The 24764-nt window shown below is 40.9% G+C and overlaps 1 protein-coding gene across 1 annotated transcript in view; it reads right to left on the bottom strand.

Moving 5' to 3' along the window:
* Window positions 1-24764, bottom strand: part of SYT16 (synaptotagmin XVI) — a 98094-nt gene that overhangs the window by 17253 nt on the left and 56077 nt on the right. Inside the window, exons 2-5 of the mRNA XM_012656135.1 lie at window positions 16120-16332; window positions 10741-10997; window positions 4877-5317; window positions 1808-1997 (exon numbers count right to left, since the gene is read on the bottom strand). Of these exons, the coding sequence (XP_012511589.1) occupies window positions 1808-1997; window positions 4877-5317; window positions 10741-10997; window positions 16120-16332 (1101 nt within the window). The remainder of the gene's footprint in view (window positions 1-1807; window positions 1998-4876; window positions 5318-10740; window positions 10998-16119; window positions 16333-24764) is intronic.

Below are 24764 nucleotides of genomic sequence, written 5' to 3'. Positions count from 1 at the left end.
CCATCATAAAAAAAAAAAAAATAGGTGGCAGAACCTGAATTCATGCCTTGGTTTGAATACCTCCAGCTGGTATTTTCTCAACCACCATGGTGTACATCTTCTCTGTATTGCCTGGTACCACCCACTATACAAAGTGAAGCTTCTCAGCATGGACCTGAATAGGCCATGACTGTGTGATCCATACTCCATCATTCTCTGCATCTCCACCATGTTCCTAAAACATTGTTCAGACTTTGCCAAATCTCAGAAGGACAGGAAAAGAGACTGGCAAAAGTTCTGAAGGACAAGTAGTAAATCCGGATCTTTAGTAAATTTAGAGCTATTCTGGAGAATGAAGTGTGTATCTAGCAAAAGACTCTTGAGCTGTGCAATTAATAATCAGCATATATCATGCATTCTAAATAGCTCTCCCCTGGCTCTGAGTGTCAACACAGAATATGGCTTATGCACTTGGCCTATTCTGTTATCCAGAGTGCTGGGGCTTTCCTTACCACCTTGCTCTAATTACTTCAATACAGGTTGACAACAAGATGCCCCCATTCAACAAAGCCTTCGTGGGCTGCATCAGAGGTAAGGGCAAAAAAGAGAGAGCCCAGATTCAACTGCAGGAGCTGACCTTTTTCTACTGGCTCCCTGACTCTTCACTTGCTGCTGATTTGTGAGGCCAAGGTCCGTCGATTCTTTCAGTCTGCCACATATGTACTGATTTCCTCCTTCATTTAATCACACTTTGGTGCCCGAGGTGGGCAGCTCTCTTGCCACCCACTCTATTCCTTTCTAGTTTACCTTCCTGTACTTGAGAGACTGGAAATTCAACAACAACAGTTTTCAGACTCTCTTGTAGCTAGCATTCCAGATACAAATTAGGTCCCCTCAATTAGATGTATCTGCATGAGGTCCAGAAGGCAGAAGTGAAGGAGATATCATCTTCCTGCCACTTTTCAAGTTTTTTTGCTGACAAGTAAGATTATAAAAAGGTGAGCTAATTTTTTTATCAGCATTATTCAAATGTTCAATCTCTAACTCTCTGGATGTTGAGAGCCCAATGAGGGAGGCGGCAACAGCAGCCTTTTGAGTCTGGTTTCTAGAACCCTGGACTGCAGCTCTGGAGGTATGTCTTGAATCACTCTTTCCACTGGTGATCTGAAAAGTGGTAGTTCTCCTGGTGAGCCTCAGGAGGTACATTGCCCCAGATCTGCCTCCTTCGCTTCCTTCTCCATCATCACCATAATCATGAACATTTCTTGTGTGTTCACTGTGTGGTAGGCACCATGCTAAACGCTTTACATAAATTACTTTATTTAAACCCCAAAACAACTCCATTGCGAAGGTACTATTAATATCTTTTTTTTTTTTCAGATGAGTTAGTAGAGGTTCCAAAAAGGGATAAATTGTACAGGATCAGAGCAAAGCTAGTAGTTGAGTAGCAGGTACAGTTGGAATCTGATCCCAGATCTGACTCACTACAAAGCCAGAGTTCTGCCTCTTTAAAGTTGAGGGTCTGGGATATATTAGCAGATTTTCATTGCTCATATACATTAGGTTGCTGAAAAGACATCAGTCTCTTCCTTTAAACAATATAGACACACAGGCCAGTCTATTTGATATCAAGATGCATCTAAATATTGAAGAAGTCTAATTAAATAGAAAGCCATTTAGAAATCCAGAGGTATCTCCTTGTGAAAGCTTGCCTAAGCCATAACAAGATCATTTTTACAGTAAAAATTAAAGAATTAAAATGAAAGCAGACATGGCCTTCCACTTGCCTCTGGAAGGACCAGAGCCGGGGGAGCAGGCACACACTTACCAGGCGCTCGATTAACAGCGAGGTTTCGGAAATGGCTGCCTTTGATCATTTCCACAGATAATCGCCCCGTTGTGGCATTGTAGGACAGCCCCACCAACAGCTCTGGCGCCCCTCCATGAGACAGTGACTGCGTGGATGAAGCACTATCACTGTGAGAAACTGCAGATGGGCTGAGCGGAGACCCTCCACTCTGGAGGGGAAAAACAACAAAGAATCCATTGGCCCACGCTGCATTACTCTCTTTTAGAGAAAGCTGATATTATGCTTGGTGAAATTGTGACCCAATCCCCACGACTGCCAAAGATGACTAAGGGTGCACTCCGTGTGAATTACAATGGCCCAGGGGGCACAGTCATGGGTGAGATCCCCTGCATTATTAGCTGACATATTTGTTCCAAGAGCTGTCTCCATTCAATATTTCCTCTCTAAAGACAAAACGGACAAAGATGTTATTACTAGTATAAATCAAACCTTTTAAAATACATGGAGCGCTAATGATACTTTTAATATAAACCAAAATTCCCTCCTGTGTAATTTGTGCTTGAAGGTTTCTATGGAACCCATCCATTCCAGGCCTGCATGTTGTTTCTGTTCTCTACAGCTTCTTGATGAACGTAGCAAGACAGGAGGCATTCTGTCCTAAATATAAAAGAAATGACCACTGACGTCTACCACCACATAGACCACTTGGCTGCTACTTCTGCTTAAGGCCACTACATGTCAGGTGCTAAAATTTGCCTCTTAAAGAAATGGATTACACTGAAAATGAGTACTTTACAACTGTTTGATAAAGAAGCCAACACCTGGGTTGTGGATCTCAGCGACCTAGCGAGCCCAGGAGAGAGCCTAAGCTTTTTGTCATGTTTATTCATGTGCGCTCTCCTCCTGAGCACCCACCTTTATGCACCAGGCATGTCAGGAGGAGGGGAGCAAAGCAGAGCTGGATGCTGATTTTCATTCAAGGAATGGGGGCCGGGATCAGCCCTGCTGGGCAGGCCAGCCCATCTCCCGGAAACGCCACCCCTCCACCAGAAGCAAGTGCACTGGACTTCGCTTAAACCCTTCTTCTCAACATCTGAAATCATTTCCTCAAACTTCCTGTCAGGAACCCAATAAATAAAACCAATAAAAGGAACCAAATATTTGGCACATTTGTAGGGAACTATCCTGTTTACCAAACCATGGGCATCTCTGTAGAGCCCCAGGCTTTTCAGGAACACAATATGTAAACTACAGGGCTAGGTGGTCGTGATAAGGGTTTTACAGCCCCTATAGTCTAGAAGATAAAAATCCAACAATGAAATATTTGCTCACCTTTGTGTAAGGATCACCCCCATCCCTGTGCCTCTACAGAAGCTTCTGCTACGGCCCCTCTCACTCACTGCTTGCCCCTCCCATCAAATTCTGGATGCATATAAATCTCAGTCCCTAGTACATAATCTAATGTCTAGCACATAATGATGTTCAACAAATAACTAGTAACTGAAAACATTTTCTCCTTCAAAGTTTGTTCACACAAGCTCATTTTCCCCATTCAACTCTGTCCCCAATGCAAGCCTGGCACAGAGAAATACGGGTGTGATCATGCCTGTTCCTGTGCTTTGCAGGACGGGATACCTTCTGACCTCCATGGATTCTGTTTTCCATGATTTCAGATATACTTTACTCAGAGCTTAAGAAAAAAGGCGGCTTTGGAAAAAAGAGATGAGACATGATCTGGCTTATGCTTTAAAAAGACTCATTCTGGCCCCCTGGGGCAGGAGGAGTCTGTAGGGAACAAAGGCAGAAGCAGAGAGACCACCACCAGGAGGCTGCTCAATAGCCCATCAGAGACCCCGGGCCTGGTTACATCTGACGATAGAGCCAACAGGATTTCAGCTGGGAAAAAGAAAAGTCACAGATGATGGCTAAGATTTTTGACCTTAGCCACTGAAGGATGAAATTGCCTTTAGGCAAGACAGGGAAGACTGTGGGTAGAGTAGATCTGGGGAGGCAAAAATCAGGATTTCAAGTCTGGCGATGGTAATTCTGAGGTAGCATTAGACATTCAAGTGGACAGATCTCCCACCATGGACACTCCGGCCCTTCCAGTGCCTTAGCTCTTCCTCACACAGGACAAGCTCCTCCCCACCTCCCGATGCTTAGGGTGCCATTCCCCTGCCTGGGATCCTCATCTTCTGCATATCACCAGTCTCACTCCTTCAATACCTTGAGTTCTGTGTTTATCACCAGCTCAAGAAACCTCCTCTGACCCCTGTAACAGCAGCCTCTGTCACTCTCTACCTTGCCCACCTTGGTTGGTCTATCCTTGCCCTCCTCCACTAGACTACAAGTCCCTCAAGGGCAGGGGCACCACCTGCTTAGTTCTTTCCTGCATCCGCTTTGCCTAAGTACTTGATAGTAAACATCTTTGAATTAATGACTGGTTGGCCCAACAGTCCAACACAGCTACCTAATCTTTTTAAGTGTTTTTTTAAAGGAGATCTTTTTAAAGGATCTTCACACCAGGTGACACATAACCCCCAGCAATAGTGGGCTGCCTGTCCTGTAGACATACAAGCTATGGTGTCTCTCCTTGAAACCCTGAGGCAAGCAGAGAGATGCGGCACATTAGAGTAGGACAGTCATACAAATGGGAGGTCTCAGAAGTGGCTGGAGTTCAGGGCTGCTGTCACAGCCTGCTCCAGCATACTTGTTAAGGACCTTGCCTAGAAAGTCCCATCTCTGAGATTCATCATAACGCGTATTGGAGGAAAGAGGAGTAGAACTATTTATCCGTGAACCAGAAGGTCAAGCCACCTTCCCTAGATTTTCCATGCCCTCTATCCCACCACTGCTGTCATTTCCTAAAATGGACAGGGAATTTATCCATCAGGTTATTGGGAAGACAGGCATGAAAGGCCCATTGTACCATGAAGTGCAAATCGTGGCTTATAAGGATGAGAAGATCCAAATGGAAAAACAAATTAAAGTTTCTGAATTCACAGGCTAAATGTACTAAATCAAGGGCTGACAATCCCAGGTCTTCGAACACACCACGTCATTAGCAGCACCATTTAACATACTCACACTTATATTACTTCTTGGCTCCAGAACCAGAGTTACTTTCATTTCCCCTTCTGGGTGCAGGTGGCTGAGATAGAATAGTTTCTCTCCCATCATTCTCTCCCGGGTCATTTTACGGGCAGCATACAGGCGGAAGCGGACAGCGCAGGCAGCCACATCTCTGGGCTCCAGCTTGGTGAAAGTGACCTTCTCTTTGAAGATGGGGTTGGGCCCTCTCTGTATGCTCGTCCTACCCCTCTGCTTCTTACTGGGCAGCAGCACCACATGAACTTGCCAGGAGTTGACGCCGCTTCGGTCCTTATCCGGGAGGCCCTGTGCTCTCACGGTAGTCACTGTGAGCTTCTGGCTTGCAGCTCTATATTCAAAGATGACATCTAGGTCACCACACTTTGAGATGGGCTCCGAAATCCCAGATGGCACCTGCAAGTTGGTCCCATCCTGTTCCTGTTGCAGGCAGAGGAAAGGGTTAGGAATGGAAATGATCATGCCCTGTTACATTTTGGTGAGTGGGTGCCCCTTTGATCTCCTTCCAAGTTTCATGCCATCTGATCACCAGTGCATAGCCCCAGCCCATAGGTAGATCTGTTTACGGGTTTCTCTCTCCATTAGACTGTGATTCTTTGATGGCACAGTGTCCAGCACATGGTGAGCCTCCATGAATGTTTTGGGAATGAATGAATAAAGCTTTTATATTTTGAAAAGTGTTTTCATATATATTACTTCTCAAAAATGACAGCTTTCCAGGATCATTGAAACCTGAGATGCTAAGTCTAAAATTAAGTCAACCATGCAATTGCCAATAGGTGGTGTTTCCTTAAGTCCCCAGTTGAGACAGTTGAGCCTGGGCTTGTTACCTACTGGTAAGAACTTCCCACAGACAGGAATTCTAATGGGTTTTCTGGGCAGGTGATCCTTCAATAAATTTTCAGTCTATGTGGGAGAAAAGGTTTAGGGCTGAGCTTCTCAAACTTTAATGTGGACCTGATTCACTCAAGGATTCTGATTTAGTGGGTCTGGGTTGGGGTCTGAGATTCTGCATTTCTAAGAAGCTCACAAGGGAAGTCGGTGCTGCTGGCCTCACATCACCCTTTGAGTAGCTTTGAGTAGCAAAGGCTTAGGTGGGCATCTCTAACAACTATTTAGCAAACAGCAACACCGGAACTGGAGCCATAACACCTGGATGGAAATAATAATTCTACCACTGATGAGCTTTTTGGCCCTGGCCAAATAGCCTACCCTCTCTGTACTCTAGCTGAAAAATGCACATTAATATGCCTGTTTGATTGAGTGGCGTTGTGGCATTTTAATAGATGTGAAAATACCTGGCTCAAATCAGACTCCATAAATATCTATTCCCACCACTGGACTGGTGCTAGCTATTCTCAAACCCAGCTCTCTCTTTAGGGACTATCACCCAGGCACAACAATTCACTTGTAGTCACTCGGATCCAATGACCTCACCGGGAAAACTGAGCTGAACTGCATTTACTATGATGAACCACCCCATCAACAAATTGTAAATAATGTCAACATAATTCTCTTTTTCCTCTGAAGGCATGACCTTTACCTGTAACTAAACTTTGATTCTTATTGCAAATCAGTTCTTATTTGTGCAATTGAACACCAGATTTCACTAATTTAGAGATCTCTTCATTTTAAAAATTATAATAAGACACCTCAAAATGTGCATTCATCAATGAAATTTTCCTTCAGAGTTCAGATAAAAAAAGTACATGGTTCCCCGGAATCAAACATCCTTAGGAAGCCCAGGCCTACCATGTACTACCTCTATGACATTGGGCAAGTTATCTAATCCTTTCCATGCTCTTTTCTTCTCCTCAATAGTAAAATGGGGATGATACCTATCATGCAGGGTTGTTGTGAAAAGTAGAGGACTTAACATAAAGTAGACATCTAATAAATATCCTTCTCTTTTAAGATTCAAATTAGCCTACCAAAGAAACTTAGATTTCTTGTAAAATAAGGGAAGCTTCCCATATTCTTTCTTCTGAGCATGAAATCATGTGTGAGTGTTTCTATTCAGAGGTACCCAGTTTCAAGTGATAAAAGTAGTTGCTATAGAGACTTCTGAATACAACTGACTAGTGTATAGATAATATTAGAAGCAAGTCTCCTAGGAGTCAGGCCAACTCAAAAATCAAGTCAGAGCCTTCTCTCAAACCCCCTTGTCTCTTCTTAAAACTCCCATCTATTTTAGTTTACTTTCGACTGTCTCTATACTGCTTGTCTGACCGTAAGTAATAACATCTAACGTCTCCTAAGCCATTCCTTATGCCAGATACTATACTCAATCCTTTATAGACTATAAAATTCAGCTCTTATACACTTCAGATATTCTTGGCCTCACTTTATATTCCATCTTCCCCTATAGGCACTGCCTGTCTGAGCTCTGAGTGGCTTCAGCCTGGCACTACTCAATAAACTCTTACCTCCTTCTCATACAATATAATTCTCAGCTTTTACCATGGGACTCTCTGTGGATGCCAAGGCTTAGAAAGCTGCATAACCCTGCTTGACACCCATGTATATAAAGTCCAGAGCGTGCAGGGCTTAACATCCTATGCAGTAAAGTTTTCTCCCGTTGGAAAAATGTCCTGAGATCAGTTTATACAGCTTCTTGGAGTGTGGTCCCACCAGATCAAGCAATTAGTCACACTGAGGTGGCCAACTCACTGCACATTCCCATACTGGATTTCCCTTTTTCCCTGTCTCACTCTCCTTGTCTTTCACTCTTGTTCCCTGGAATTGTGCTCCCTAACAAAGTAAAGAACAAAAGTCTTTGCCTTAGGCTCTGATTTTTTGGGGGACCCAATTAAGAAACATTATCTTTTTAAATATTTACATCAACCTAAGGAGGTAGGTATTTTAATATCCTCACTTTATGGAGGACAAAACTCAAGCTTAAAAAGGCTAAATAACTAACACTCCCCCTCCCCCTGTGCCAAGATCACATGCCCAGACAAGATTATTCAGGGTTCATACCCTGGCGGTCTGAGTCCAGAGCTTGCCTTAACCAGTATTCAACACACAAAATCCCAAATCTTATTTTGAACCACAAGGTCTCCCTTCTTCTCCCCCCAAACCTTTCACCATAGTCATTTATATGTATATTGAGTGTGAGAGAGGAAGAGGGAAGACGACTGGGGGGTGGGGGCTGAAAGCACACAATATTGTGAATTTCACATCCTTTTAGGCCTCTGCTCTTAATATTGGTTAACAGTCCCTAGTTTTGTCATCAACTTCAGTTCCAAGGCAAAAATATCTTAATGAAGCACTCTCCACTTAGCTACCAGGCTATCTACTCAGATAAATGCTCATTCCACCTGCAGGTTTTGGGGGAGTCCTGGGTAGGGTTCTTAACTTTCCTCAGAACTCTGACTAAGACACAGCTCTAGGCACCAGCCAGGCTCCGCATGGGCCAATCTAAGCTGTGGCCCATGAAAACTGGGCTTTGCGGCCCCTTTCTGGGTTGACTGGAGAAAAAGATTTGCAAAGGTTGGTATTTTCACAGCAATTAATTATTTCAACACACTTCACCTATCACCAGGCAACTGAAGGGCTCCTCATGTGGGTACTGTTAATACCACTAATCCATCTGACCTTCCTGCAAGGTAGAAATCTCTTCATTCTTATCCCCATTTGGCAGATTTTAATTAACTTCTCAAGGCCAACCAATTAATCAGGGGAAAGCAGAGATGAAAAGTAGGACACCTGTCTCCCTGTGTGCTCAAAATCGCCAGCCACCCTCCCATTGTCTTCCCTGCCCAGCCCTGGGTCTGCAGGAAAAAGTCAATGGCTTCTGCCAGCAGAGAACAGAGCTCGAAAATCCATCAGCCTAACAGGTAGTCACACTGCATGACCGGTTTCCTTCTGAGGCAAAACAAATGATTCCTTGACTTCTAATATCCTGAGTTTTTCTTTAAGATGGGAACACTTGTGTCAAATTGTCAAAATCCATGTAGGTTTAAAGATTTTCTGTCAAACTGAAAGCCTTTCTGTTTTAGTAAGATAGCGTTGATGTCATCTGTGTGGCCCAGAGTAAACAGACCCACAGTATGTTCCCGAGGCCAGACACGTGGGGGAAGATAGAGTTCTTAATACCACTAAGAGGCAAATAAATCAATTCCGAAAAGGCAAGCTAAGCCTGCAAAGCAGGCAGTTACGGGAACTGCCTCTGGGTTGGATTTGAAGTTCTACCGTAGGAGCACCAAATTACAGTTTTTGTCTCAAAATAGATAGGAGGTTGAATGGAGCACACAGAAATGTCTGCGTATTTTTGGAGTCTGAGAACATTTAGTCCCCTCAACACCAAGTCTCCCACCACAGCTCCAGCAGGCAGGGAAATGGCAGATTACCTGGAGACAGCAATGCCAAGCCAAATGGCACAGTTATCAAGGAGACAGAGTATCAACAGGCAGGTGAATAGCTTTGTTTTGTTTTTGTGGTGAGAGAACAAAAGTATTTTTAAATGTTATTGTGTGGGATTTGATATGACTCAGTAGTAAACCCAAGCAGACTTTTTTTTTTTTTTTTACAAAACTTATAAAGTTAATTGCTTTGGATGTCGCTATATGAAAGGCTGCTTTTAACAAACCACAAACCACATATCTGAGTTACCATTTCTCATCCTCAGCAGAAACACCAACATCACACGGGCGTGGATGCGCATGCTCACACCTCTGTTGTATACACTCCCCACATGCTCCAATGTGCTAGCAATAAGGGTTTGGAACATGATTTCTGTGATTTCTTTTTCTTTGCCCCAAGCATTTAGTGTGTGTGACGGTCCAAGTCCTAATAAGAGATTCACCCTGTTTATTTTCTTAGACTAATGCTAGTAAAACCCATTCACCCTTCTCCTCCTTCTTCCATCCCCACAAATTATATTACTTTAAAGTTTTATATACTTATCTGACTTATTCCATCAAAATTAATTTCAAATTAAGTATTCAACACTACTATTTAATACCTTTCAATGTCATAAATCATAACAGGAGGGATCTAGCTAATGAAGAACAACCATACTATAAGATAAAGCAGTGCTGGTAAAATCCTTATCACAGTGCCTGGCATGTAGTAGCTGCTCAATTAATGGTAGCTACCACCAGCATCCCTTCCAGTCATATCTCTGCATTGTTAGGTTTACTCTGGACTCAGCATTAATTGAAAAAGAAATTTAAAAGAAGCATCTTTTATCAGAGATTTATTCCAAAAACCAACGTCAATGGCCAGAGGGTCATTGCAGATTAATGCTGTCTCCTAGACTTCCAATTAAATTCAAAGCTAACAAATAGACTCACATTGTAAAATCCTCATCATAACATCTTATGTAATTTCATTTGGAGGGCTACTTCATTTTAGTTCAATTTTCAAATAATTTTCATATTCAAATACTCATAACTCAAGGTTTAGGGTAAATAAAAATAGCCTCCATTTAATTGAAACCATGAAGGAAAGAAACCAGTCTCTCTAAAGAACTAAAATTTCTATTATTTAAAATTACGCCTGTAAAAAGCCTTTATATAAAAGAAAATCCTGACTGTTCCTGGGTCTATTCTGCCACCATTCTTGTTCTACTTTATTTTTACCATTTTTCTTTTTTTTTTTTCCATTTTAAAAGAAATTTATTTATGATTCTTTTATTGACACACATAGGGGCTTTAGTCATCTGAACAAAAATTTGTTTCAAATAAATGTTTTTTTAGGTCTGTTTTTTAAGGAAAAGTTTTTTTGGGGGGAGGGGAAGAAAAAAAGGTAGGAAGGAGGGGGAGAAGGAGGAATGGGGCAAGAGAACCTGTGAATGCACACCACTAAAACAGGGAAAGAATGAAAAACAAATAACTTGCCTCTGGACTCCACATAGAGGAACTGTCTGTGGCATAGGAATCTTCAAATCCCCGGTTATTAAAAGCTGTCTCCATCTCCAAGCTGCCCTCTGTGGACTGGCGACTGAGGCTTCGGGCCTCACCGGACTCTTGGTGAGATGCGCCATGGTGCCTGGTAGCCACTCTCTCACACGGGGACTGTGCATGAGCAGGGATGGGGTCATCTTCACAGTGAGACAGATTCTCAGAATAACTCAGTGGGCTGGCTCCATCCAAATCTAAATTTTCAATAAGGAAACTATTTCAAATGCATTATTTTTAAACACCTTTTTATGTAGAGAATTGAGCAATTGCTATCACAATAATCAAGACCACAAAAACAAAACCTATATCAATAACACCTGCAGAAACATAATTCCACCCATATAGTGGGGAAGCTGGTCCATATAATCAAGGAGGCCATTAATTCATTATCTGGGGTGCAAGAAAGTTTAATATTTTCTCATACGAGTATAAATAATGTATATTTATGTTAGAAGGATAAATAACCACAATAGCATTTTGTTGGAACTAATGACCTCAAGACTTCAGGAACAGATCTAGAAAGCAAAAAGAATCATTTATTATGGAGACCATCTGGTCTCCTGACTCTACCATTCTTCCACATGCACTATAATACTTTCTGCTCAGAAGGCTTCAGTGGTCCTTCCAAGTAAAAAGTTCTCTACTTGATTCATGGTAAGAACACTGGTCAGATGATCCGAGTTCAAATCCTGGCTCTGCCTTAAGAACTTGAATAATATTCAAACTCTCTGAATCTTTGTTTCCTTACCTAAAAAATAGTAAAAGGCATCAGAGTCCTTGTGGACCCATGAAATAATATCCACCCGGCAGATAGCAGGCCTTCCATAAGTAATAGCCTTGCTTACCCACCTGCCCTGAATTGGCCTCATCCAACCCACCAAACTCCATTTCCCACTGCTTCCCAAGTCACCATCAGGCTCAGGAAAATGCTAACTGTGTATTCCAGTCACAGTGCTTGTCACACCCTCCCTCCTGTCCTTTCCTTTCAGTCCATAGAAAGTCCCAGCAACTCCTGAACCTTCCCTGACTCCTTCAGACTCAATGCTTTCTCTCTTGGTATCCCCAACTCCCATGTATCCCTTTCCTCTCCTTCCATGTCAAGATTTCCCTCAGATGGTAAGGAAAACTGGCAGGTCTTCCTGAGCAATTGCCTTCACCATGATTTGACCCCCACACCCAAAGAGCAGCTAAGGATCTCTCATCTCTTTGGCCTCCTGTCTCCTTCAGCAGCTTCCATCCCAGGATGAGAGAAAATTAGAGATTTAGATAGGACGAGTGAGTGGGATGACAAGGCATATGTCATAAATTCAGCTCTTACATACACACTACATGGCAGCAATTGTTTCCCCTGTTGGCCTTATAACCTCAGCTAGAACATAGGCTTCTTGAAGGTACTCAGCCACATGAATCTACTGAGTAGTCTTTACCTCCCAGTGGGTTCTCACTAAACCTTCAGATAACTTACAAAGTCTAGGCAGGTAACAAACATTTGAAGCAGTCAAATGTGCAGCTTATAGGAGTGGCGGTGGTGACAGTGATTTATCAGAGAGTACATGACCCATCTATAGTGAGAATTCAAATTTAAAAGATATATTATCACCCTACGCAGACCATATAAAAACCTCTTTAGGCAGATGTGGTCCACGGGGTACAACTTCTGACTCCTGATTTGGGCTTTGCAAAACTACAGCAGGCCATTGAGAAGTTCCCCTATCTGCTTTGTTATCCTTAATAACTCAGTTCAGGTCCCTTGGAAATGCTTTCATTGGACACCACAAAATTTTTATATTCACACCTTCAGTTATTTGGCAAACACACTAAAAATAGGACACACAAAATGACAGAACAAGGAAAAAAATCCACATGCAAAAATCTACAACATAAAGCAGAATTTTCTTCCAAGTCTCTAATTAGCACACCCAATCCTCACATACATGAACAGTAAAATGTCCTATTAAACAGTGGGTCATCCATCAATGTGTGTAGCACCCAGCAGGATTTCAGCACAAAATCTAACTTTGCCAAGAAATTACCCCCATAAAATCGTCTCATGATTTTAACTCCTACAGTGATAATACCTAGATCAGTAATAAGGGAATTTTCAAAAGCTACATTAAGCCTTGAAAAGCTATTCATAACCGAGAAACATAAGAACTATATTAATGGTAACAAACCATTTTCCATGACAGACAAGCAAGGAATGAATTTGAAAAGCAAATCTGGGGTACACGTTGCAAGGAGTAGGAAAGTGAAAGGTGATTCACCTCCACATTAAGCAGTCTTCTTATGCCTTTAAATTACAGAAATTCATGTCACCTTAAACACATGCCCAGAAGTAATTGCCTATTGTCAGAGAAACATATCTTGGCTTCTTAGAAATAACAGGCCATAATTGCGTCATATCAACCAAATTTATTTTAACAGAGAAATTCTTCAACTTGTTTAGTCCATATCCCACTATGATAGAATAAAACCCTATAATCGGCCAGGTGCGGTGGCTCACGCCTATAATCCTAGCACTGTGGGAGGCTGAGACAGGAGGATTGCTTGAGGCCAGGAATTTAAGACCATCCTGAGCAAGAGTGAGATCTCATCTCTGCAAAAAATAAAAAAAATTAGCTGGGTGTAGTGGGGCATGCCTATAGTTCCAGCTACTTGGGAGGCTGAGGCAGGAGAATTGCTTAGCCCATGAGTTTGAGGTTGCAGTGAGCTGTGATGACACCACTGCATTCTAGCTGGGGTGACAGAGCAAGACTCTGTCTCAAAAAAAAAAACTATTATCTAATTGCTTTCTTCCAGGCTTTGGACCACTTCTTGCAAGGAAAAATATTCAATCCTGAACAAGCTGTGGAAAATGCCTTTGGCGATTTCACGGCCACTGTCTCTCCAGGCTTCCTTGCTGCTGGTATAAGCAAGCTACCGTTAAGATGGCAAAACTGTGTGGATAGTTTAGGTGCATACTTTGATTAACTGTACTGCTTCTTGTTTGAGATATAATAAACTACACTTTTGATTCGAAATCGGACATTTCATATTTAATGACCTAATATTATTCTGTAGCCTATCTTTCATGCCTAAAGACCTCACCCCCAGCCTCTGACCCAGACCACTCTCATTGACATTATCAGAAACATAGTGATAATTAATGTGCAATAACACTAAATCAGATACCCAGGACAGAAGAGAACTTGCTTGGAATATAGCTCTGATAACCTCACCATTGAATCTAGAATGAAGAATCTCACTTAAAATGAAACATGAGATAACTGACCAGTAGTCCATTCATGTTTCAGATTTTAATGGGATTTGGACCTCTAATTTCACTGTCTAACACTTTTGAATGCATTTTTAAAGTGGAAGAATTGTCTGCAATTAAATTTGATCTGAGAAAACTATGTTTGTAGTAAAACAAAATAGCTACATAAAGAAAGAAAGAACAAGCCAAAAAAAATCCTCTCTGGGGTGCACATTTAATATTTTATCATTCTTTATCACTGAAATAAGTCCACTCACGTAAAGATGAACAAAAAGAAATGACAGAAAAACATCAAGCAATAAAAACTACATTAACATTGCCATGACATTTGATAACCTAAAATTTGGCATGTAGCTACTTTTATGAAAATCCTGCTGATTTTCTTCAAAATCTACAGGTAACTCGTTCAATGTGGTAGACTTTTTCCTCTCTCCAATAGAGAAAACTTTACTTTTCTATCACTCTCTCTCAAAAATTCAGAATTACCAGTTAGGACAAGAGATGAGTTACTGTTCATTCCAGGAAGGGGAAGGGTGAGAATGGTTGTCAGAACATCGGCCATTTGTGTAAATCAGAAACCAGACACTTGGGCTTCTGGGAAATGGAGCCATTAGCTTTAGGATTAAACAAGCTATTCTCAGGGAATCAACTGATAATAACTTTCATTAGCTAACATTTACCCTGTCAGTGGAGAGAAAGGAATGCTGTGATGTAATACCAGAGAAAGAAAAGCCAAGAGAGGGAGTGAGGAAATGACAGAGGGCCAGCGGCCACTGATACTGTGATTTGGTTACATAAGGCCTTTATTTATTAGCTTACCTTGGCCTAAAAAGAATAGCAATAAAATATGTTACGTTGCCTATGTCAGTAAGTCAAACTACGTGATGGATAGCAAGTTAGTACCGCCGAAAACTAGGCTTCTCTTTGTTAACGCAACCTTTTCCTTTGTTCTTTTTCTCCTTGTCCTGTCCTTACCCTCAATTCAAAATTTCTTCTGTCTCCTCTCAATTTCTGCCCTCTTTTTCTCTGTCTAGTGTTGAAAACATGGAACATCTACCAACTCTGCCCCCATTGGTTTGACTGACCACATACCCAAGAGGAAAGAAGGAAAAGATTAGAGAATTCAAGTTACTGAGACCAGGTCATGAAGGCAGACAGTGTGACATTTTCTCTAGCTCTGTACCAAATATACTTCACAGACCCTTCCCTGTTCCAATGTCTGTGTCTATTCAGGGTTCTGGACATAAAGGATCAGAGAGATGCCTTGCACTTTGCTTAGAAACGCACTCAGAAATATTGTACCTCTATTTACATCCTCTCTCCTAGTTATTTAGGTAAGTGTTGGAAAGGGAGGAGGATCCTTAACAAGGCCCAGCCACCATTACACGCTGGCCCTACACAACCTTGGAGAAGCCCTCCCCTTTGTGAAAAGTAAACTTAGGGTGATGATACCAGAAGATAACATAAGACCCGATGCTTATCTAATTCTCATGGAGGTGGGGAATGTCAGAAACTGCAGGGACTGAGAGGAAGGATGCAGGGGCATGTGTTCTTTTTAAAAAGCTACTCATTATTATTCTACTACATATTTTTATTTGGAAGGTAAAAAGTACCTATTGCTTTAATAATATAAACTAATTAGGAGAAGCACTTCAAAATATCTTCTGAGTTATACAGATATATGGAAAATGAACTCTATATGATTCCAAATGGAAGAAGAGGCACAAAATCTCAGTGTCAGTGGACATGCATGTGAAATTTTTGAATTTAACAAAAGGGAACAAGATTTTACAAAGCTCAATAAATCCCATTCTAGTCATTAGTGTTCAAAATGTTCCAAGTAGTGACGTATAGGGAAGGCAGGGGGCCCACAGGAATTGCCAGCTTTCAATCCATTCCCTCTCCCAACCTCCTGCACGACAGCCCCCCTGTTGGCGTTAAAGCAGCCCCTTTGCCCCACCTCAGCTGCTGCCTCCTGTCTCATTCTTTCCTCTATGGACTCGCAGATGCAGAGTGGTCCAGTGCCTCTAGATAAAGAAAGGGTGTTGTGCAAAGAATACCTTCACAGGCAGATACTTCCGTGCTGTCTTCTTCACAGGTAGACAGCAAACGGCTGAATTTCAGTTTCTGCTCCAATCCGGTCTGCTTTCCTTTCTCAGATGCTCCTGAACGGAAACTCTGGGACCGGGACACGGAAATCTCAAATTGTTTGATCACCTCCTCGTCGCTGTCAGAAGACGTGGATAGCTCTTCATCATCCCCAAAGCTGTTAACTGGGAGCAAACAAGAGCCATGAGTCTCCCGTGTGGCCCATGTGCTCCAACACAGAGATAGACAACCCGGGAAAACGGAAGAGAAGAACATGGACAATTAGTCTGGATCAAAGCACACTCAAACTGGATAGAAAAAATTTAAAGCACTTTAGAAATGCAAATGTGAGTCCGAAGGGATGAAACAGGAAAACAAAGCTCACGAAGGTAATTAGAAATACAGTACATGGCTAGAACCCAGGAGAAATCACTGGGACACCCGTAATCAACATAATGAGCCCTCGTGTGGAGCCAGGCAGCCCAGCTGATCTGTCACGCTGCTCAAATGTGTTCACAACTGGGACCACAACGGGTATCAGCACAGTTGCCTTCTGTGCAGTTCTAGTCAATGACGATGGGATATACGCTCTTCCTCACACCTCATTTATTAAAACACATAGAGCCAAGCCCCACTTTAGAGGAGAGAAATTTGCAACTAAGATTTTCCAAAAACTTCCTGGTTTTGAAAGGAGACTCATTCTCTGTGTTTTAACTGGTTTATACTAGAAATTTTCTGAGTCTTTCTCAGCATCAAGAACCCAACCCAAACACCCTTGGAATTACTGGTGTTTCTCTGAAGTATGGGATACACATAAAGAGTAAAACAGCTACTACAGAGGAGCAAATTAACATATCTATCATCTCACATAGTTACTTTTTTTGTGTGACAAGAGCAACTAAAATCTACTTACTCAACAAAAGTCCCTAATATAATACAATTTTGTTAACTGCAGTCCTCAGATTAGACCTCTAGGCCTGTTTATCCTACAGATCCACTACTTTGTGTTCTTTGACATACATCTCCCTATTTCTGCCCCCTGCTCAAACTTGACACTGTTTTTTTGCTTTTGTATATTTGATCTTTTCTTTTTTAAAAATTCCACATATAAGTAAGATCACACAATATGTTTCTTCTGTGTCTGGCTTATTTCACGAAGCATAACATACTCCAGGTCCATCCACATTGAGGCGAATGGCAGGATCTCCTGCTTTTCTAAGGTTGAATAATATTCCATTGTATATTTATATACATTTTCTTTATCCATTAGCCCATTGACAGACACTTAGGTTGTTTCCATATCTTGGCTATTGTGAATAAAGCTTCAGTGACCATGGGAGTGCAGGTATCTTTATGAGGTGGTGATTTCATCTCCTTTAGGTGTATACCCAGAAGAAGGACTGCTGGGTCATATGGTAGTTCTAGTGTTAATTTCCTTAGGAACCTCCAAAGTATTTTCCATAATGGCTGCACCAATGTATACTCCCACCAACAGTGTTCTAGGATTCCCTTTTCTCTACACTCTTGCTATCACGGTTTACCTTTGTCTTTTTGGTAATTGCCATCATAATGGAACACCCTTTGAATTATTCAGATATTTTCCCCATGGCCTCCACACACCAGCACACTGGCCCTCTTTCAGTTTCTCCAGCATGCTGGGATTGTTCCTGCATTTGAGCTCCTTGTCTTGCTTGTTCTTCCTGCCTCCCCAGATATCTACATGCCTGGTTCCTTTGTATCACTCAGGTCTGTTTGACTGTTACTTCATCCTAAAGGCTTCCCTGATCATCCTCCCCTAAGTAGCTTTCTTCATAGCACCAATCTTCACTTCTCTATTCTTTCCTGTGACTTCCATGAAAATAAAGATATTGCCTATTTTATTAACTGATGTCTCCCTGTTATGTGAAACAATGCCTACTGCACAGTAGGTGCTTAATGAATTCTTATTAAGTGTTGAATAAATTGGTGAAAACCCAGTGTTCTCCCAAGCCTGAATCACATGCACATACACACACACACACACACACACACACACACACACACTGTTCCCTGTGTTTGGAATACTCTTCTCCAGCCCCCATAGACCAGTGAAGAACCTAACTCATCACCACTGAGGTCTCAGCCTAGATATCACTTCTTCCATAAAGTCCTTCCTTGATCCCTTAAATCAGGATAAGGGCTCCTTCCATATACTATAAAATAGTTCTCTTTTCTCCCTTGTCAGTGCTCCAGCCCACGTTGTGGTAGCATTTACCTACCTAACTGCCAATCGTCCCACCTAACCTGCATACACCATGAGGGTAAGGGGTACCTCAGACTGCCCACCTTTGCATTGGGCCCTGTCTCTGTGCCAGACACACAGCAGACTACTCTGTAAATATTTGCTGAATGTGAATTGGAAACTATAAATAATGAGGAATAATTTTTAAATCATTTCCTCCATCTGTCCGAAAGTCACACAGTGATTCCAGAGAAGAATATGGTTGCTCGTTCACAGATGGGTCCTGAAGATCACTTCTGAATCAGAAGCTAAGAGGAAGTAAAAAGCCATATTTCAAGTGAGAGAAAAATACTTCTAAACACCAGCCTGGTCAAAACATTTATTCTTAGGCTTGGTTAAGAGCTGACATTCCTGCAGTTCTTTGGAAGACTAGTAATAATAACACACACTTGCTGAGCACTCTCTATGTATCAGGCACTGTCCTAAGTTCCTTATACCCAAAACTTCTATTATTATTTCCATTTTCCAAGTAAGAAAATTGAGGCAGAGAGAAGTACACAACTGGCTGAAGATCATTTTGCCAATAAGGGGTAGAACCAAGATTTAAATCAAAGCAGACTGTCTCTGGAGCCCACGTTTCTAACCACTACGTTGGAGAACCAGAGAGGGGTGGCGTAAAGAACTCTTACTCTGTATATTCACATTAACCAGCTGAGCTCCTGTGGCCAAGTCTTTTAACCTCTCTGGCACTGTTTCCTGGGTTTTGGATCATTTTAAAGGTCTAGATTATTTCCTGACTCTGTCCTAGCTCTAAAATTCTTCAACTCCAAACTTTCTGCCAGGTGTCAATATTCAATGTTTCTCATTGATCTTTTATGGAGCAGTTAGTCTGAGAAAATAAGAGCACATCTTTGTCATCTCACTCAATTCTATTGGCTATATCCAGCACCGTGGTAGGACCTGAAAGCCTAAGTGTCAGAAGAGACTAGATTTCCCATTAATACTCCAATAAGCTGCACAAATACCATCCCACCAGAAAACCACCACAATAAGCAGCCTCTTCATGCCTCCATGTGTTGAGCATAGCACTCTGGTATAGTATGGACCATTGCATATGACAGAGACCCAGAGACAATGGGAGCAAATTTAAACTCCCCCCACCTTTACAGTATAGGACCAGCTAAGCACCTTGGAGGTAGTCAGGGGGCTACATACACAGGAAGTTTCATTGGATTACACATCCATTGGAGCTGTTTCCAACTCTGATATTTCATTCTAATTTGTATTTTTAGGTCAGTTAAAAATTAAGTAGCCATAAGTCTTCCATTTCAAATAAGTGAGTCATTGCATGGATATTTCTCCATCTATAAAATTAATAATTAGAATTAATTAATTTACTAGCATGTGGCCCTTGATTTTTTTTCCAGTGAGTCATTGATCAAGCACAGAGCAAAGATTCTCCTCACTTTATATAATAATCATATAGTAATTATAACATTTCCCATATACTAAACATATATTGTACGCCAAGTACCTTCTTGGAACTTTGCATAAACCCATTTAATCATAACAGTGACACCAGGAAGTAGGAATTATTATTATTCCCATTATATCGATAGGAAACAGAAAGGTTAAGTAACGTGCCATGAGGCAACAAATTTAGGAAATGAACTAGAACTTGAACATAGCACCCATGTCCTTAGCCACCACCATGCATATTATCAGATATCACTGCATCAGGAAACTAGAGCCCAATCTAGCTTACTCTTCAGAGTAGAGTGAGAGGGGCTCTGCTCCTTCCACCCCAAAACCTGCCAGGAGGCTTCTTCCTCCGTAATGGGCAAGAGTAGAGCAGTGAGAAGGGTAGTTGGTCCTGTGGGTGTGAACATACAGAAGCAGGCTGCAGTATAACTGGCCTATGGCTCCCCATGGGATTATAAATTCAACTGCACATGCTATTCTAAGCCTCACTCCCCAGGGCCCTCAGGGAATTCTCAGTCTAAAAAGGAAATCTGCGATCTCTCCCAAAAGCCACTGAGCAGCAATGGAAATCAATAGTGGTACTATTACAATAATAAAAGCAATCCCTTATACAACATTTATCATGTGCCAGGCATTGTTCTAGAATTTGACATATGTTAACTTATTTACTCTTCACAATAAACCAAGAAATAGGTGCTATTATTATCCCTATTCTGTGGATGAGGAAACTGAGGCACACTGAGTTTAGTAACTTGCCACAGTCATAGTAATTTATAGGCAGTGGACCAAAATTCAAACCCAGGCTGTCTTGCTCCAAACTCCAAAATCCATGTTATTGATAACCCATCATACTCCCTCTATCATCTGCTTCCTCAAAGAAAAACTTCTTAAATCTTGGACAAAATTGATGCAAGTGTGTCTTACCGCTAGGAAAATAAAATCTCATAGGTTGGGCTGGAAAGGATTTTTCATGACCATCTACTTTTCATGAGCATCTCATTTTCACATACAGAAACCACAGCACAGAGAGGTAAAGTGATTTGCTCATGGTCATATCAAGCCAGGACCAATCCCAGGTCTCCAGTGTTCCAAGTCAATGGTTTTGACAAATCATTTTCCAGACTCTCTCCCAAGTGTTTTTTTTTTTTTTTTTTCAAATTTAAATTTTGGTTCTTACCCATTTGAAAGAGCCCAGCTACTTGCCTAGTAATGTGTCTACATAAAAACTAAGTAGCTGATCTGGACTTTGTTTGACCTAATCTTTGAAAATCACAAGGTCTCATCTAAGTTGCAGCACTTATTTCAGAGATAAGACAGTATTTTTCTGAAGCACCGTATAAATATCAACTTCAAATACCTTTCAAGCTATGTACCTAGGAAATAGTTCAGTGGAAATTTTTATTAAAATCATCACCCCTTCATCCAATTAAATTGTTAATATGACAGAAAAGCAGTTACACAATTATCGCAAATATGAATCTGTCCTGAAGTTGAAAGATTGTTCATTTCGCTCAATCACAGAATTCAGACAGATCTTAGATACCACCTAAACCTTTACCACCAAAGAGAAGTCAGACTCTTCTGCGGTCTAGCTAACATGTGGCCCCCTAGCTTCATCCCTTTATGTCCCCGCGCTGCTGCGGGCTTCTTGTCCTGGCAGGGAGTTCACGTGACAGGCAGAGAGAGGAATCTGACAACAGCCCATCAATACAGAGGCCCTACTGCAATGGAACCAGAGTGACCCTCTAATTTTTAATCAATTTTCTTCTAGTTTAAGGAGGGATGGAGCAAATTCCATCTTCATCTTCCAAATAGACAGGAAGGGGGTGTGCTCAGTGTGACAGAAATTGCTGGATGTGGCATCAGTCAAGGATAGAGTGGTTAAGAGAGGAGAATGTGGAGTCAAGCTGCCAGAGTTTAAACCCGGGATCTTCCATTTGCTATTACAGTTTGTGATCTAAGCAAGTTCCTTAATCTCTCTAAGCTTCAGTGTCCTCATTGTGATATTCCCTTATCTTTAACATTGTTGAGAAGACTAAACGAGATAAACCATGTAAACGTACTCAGCACAGGCCTGGCATATGATATACTCGAAAACTGTTTAACTGTTATTATTGTCATCCCCCATCATGTCATTGCCCTGTGTGGAAACCCTTGTATGCAGCCTGGCATTTACATGCAAAGGAAAGCCTGTGCTTGAGAACTCCCCATCAGCGTTATTGCGGGGGAAGGTTGGAAAAAACAAGAGCTGGGACAGGAGAAGATTAAGCTGATAGTGTGAGTTGTATTTCCCACTTTACCTTACAATCCTTCTTCCCAAGCCCGGAGGTGGAGTGCTCTGTAGGAGTTAACAACACTGCCTGGAAGTGGGCAGTGCATAACACCTGCTCATTTTGTAGCTTCTTTTAAGCTACAAAACTACCAACTGGTGATGCAAAGGGAAGATTTCTTGAGCCTGTCTGCTGCTATTTTACAGATGGAGAAAAATATCATAAATGATCAGTGAAGCTCTGAGCCTATTAATTCCTTCTCACCCACATAGGAGCAATTAGGTGGAGATAAGTATTGTTCATATCTTATAGATGGGCAGTGGAGACAGGTGGGGGTGAGTTGTGCTCAGTGGTGCATACCTGGGTGCAGCTTTTAACTACAACTGCAGGAAATCCCTCAGAAATGAGCTCTCTCAAATACCCACAGCAAATGTCTGCCTGTGGTGGCTGGATAAGTATAGAAATAAGGACAAGAACTCAGTTAAAGTGAGAAAGCAGAAGAGAAGTCAAAGGTGACAAATGTCCAAGTCAGATCCTAGGGAAAATGGCCACATTTCTAAAAGCACAATTCAGCCATTCTTGGACTCAAACAGATTAGGAAAAGATTTTTATAATCATCCAGTCTTGATTTTTTTTTTTTTTTTCAGATTATGCCCCATAGAGGTCTAGGGTTTGCCAAAGGAGCTTCAACGCCACTGCAGATGTGGAGGTGTGGGTGGATGCTCTGCACCCTCTACAGTCAGGATGTTTTGTTTTAAGATGGTTTATATTTTTATAAAATTATCCTGGGAGAAATGCAGGAGTCTGACACTATAAAGAAGTTTGAAAAACATTGATATAATCCAATTCCCTCAATCTACAGAGTAGAAACTAAAGCCAACACTACTCAAGAGACATACCTATAGTCAAATAGCTAGTCAGTGGCTGAGAAAGGATCAGCATTTGGTTCTCCTGCGAACACCTGTTTTGCCACCCCAAACCTTGGATGAGATGTTTTGACAGCTCCATTTTATATATGAACAAAGAGATGGCACTTGTAATAGTTAAATAGGAGTGAGTCAAATAGAAAATCCTTAAATTAGTAATATACAAAGCACTATAGTATTGGAAATAAGTAAATTACAATATTGAGGATTTCAGTTCTGACAATTGCAGAGTGATTCAAACTAACCCTTCTACAAATAAAAATTATATATTCACAAGAAAAAATTGTGAACCAACTATTTGAAGGCACGGAGAGTGAGAAAGAGTAGTTAGAAACTGGAGGGGATCCACTTTTTGAAAGAAGGGAACACAAATACACACACACACACACACACACACACACACTTTTACACCTACTAGTTTTTTTTAGTTGCTTTAGCAGCTACTGACAAGGGGGTGTTAACAGCTCTTTTATTTTGAATTTTGTTTCTCCTTTCAGTTTATTACTTTTCTTTCATATAGTTTGAAGTCATGCTAATAGGCGCATATACATTTATAATTTTTTTAGTCTTCTTGATGAATTGACCACTTTATTATAAAACATACTTCTTTATTTTTCACAATATTCCTTGTCTTGACGTTAACTTTGCCTAGAATTAATATAACTGCACTAGATTCTTTATGCTTACAGTTTGTATAACTTATATTTTATAATCCTTTTATTACTTCCAATCTGTCTGTGTGTTTATATTTAAATTATGCTTCTTATAGCCACCATATACTTGGGGCTTGCTTTTTTATTCAGTTTAACAATCTCCACTTTCAAATGGGATATTTATTTCATTTGCATTTAATGTCTGATTATTGGGTTTATGTATGTCATTGTTCTTTTGTTTGTGTTCCACATGTTGCATCTGTCTTTTCATCTTCAGTTGCTCCTACTGATTCAGGTATGTGTGAATCACCTATTTTCTTAGTATTCAATTTTGATTCCTCTACTAAATTTTTAGCTATATATATTTCCATTTTCTTTTGTCAGTGGTTGGTCTAGAGATTACATATACACCCTTAGTTTATCACAGTCTATTTCGAGTTAGTATTGTACTACTTCACAACACTTATACTTTGCATTCTATCACATTATACCACTTTAGAATGATTTATACATACGACAGTATAAATCATTTACCTCCCCTCTCCTTTGTGTTATTGTTACCTCATATTTCATTTCACACTTTTCAACTCCAGAATGCAATATTACATCTGTTATTATCTCTGTAGCTTGACATAGAATTGCTTATGATGTGTAATTGAAAAGAGTGTTCTGCAGTTGTTGGATGCAGAGTTCTGTAAATATCAAATAACATCAATCTCTACACAACTTTTACAGAAAGTAGAGGAAGAGAGAACACTTCTCAATTCATTTTATGAGGCCAGCATAATCCTAATACAAATGCCTTTGACAAAGACATCACAAGTATAGAAAATTATATGCCAATATCCCTTATGATCATAGTTATAAAAAAGCCTTAACCAAATATTAAAAAATGAAATCCAGTAATGTATTGAAAGGATCATACATTATAAACACATAAGGCTTATCCTAGAAATGCAAGGTTGGTTTAAGATACTAAGCTCAATTGATATAATTCACCAAATTAACATGATTAAAAAGAAAAACCAAATCAAGAGCTGGGACAGGAGAAGATTAAGCTGATAG

This window comes from Propithecus coquereli, unplaced genomic scaffold (genome assembly GCF_000956105.1).
Source record: "Propithecus coquereli isolate 6110/MARCELLA unplaced genomic scaffold, Pcoq_1.0 Scaffold5, whole genome shotgun sequence".
Taxonomy (NCBI): domain Eukaryota; kingdom Metazoa; phylum Chordata; class Mammalia; order Primates; family Indriidae; genus Propithecus; species Propithecus coquereli.
This window is presented reverse-complemented; position numbering and strand designations above follow the sequence as displayed.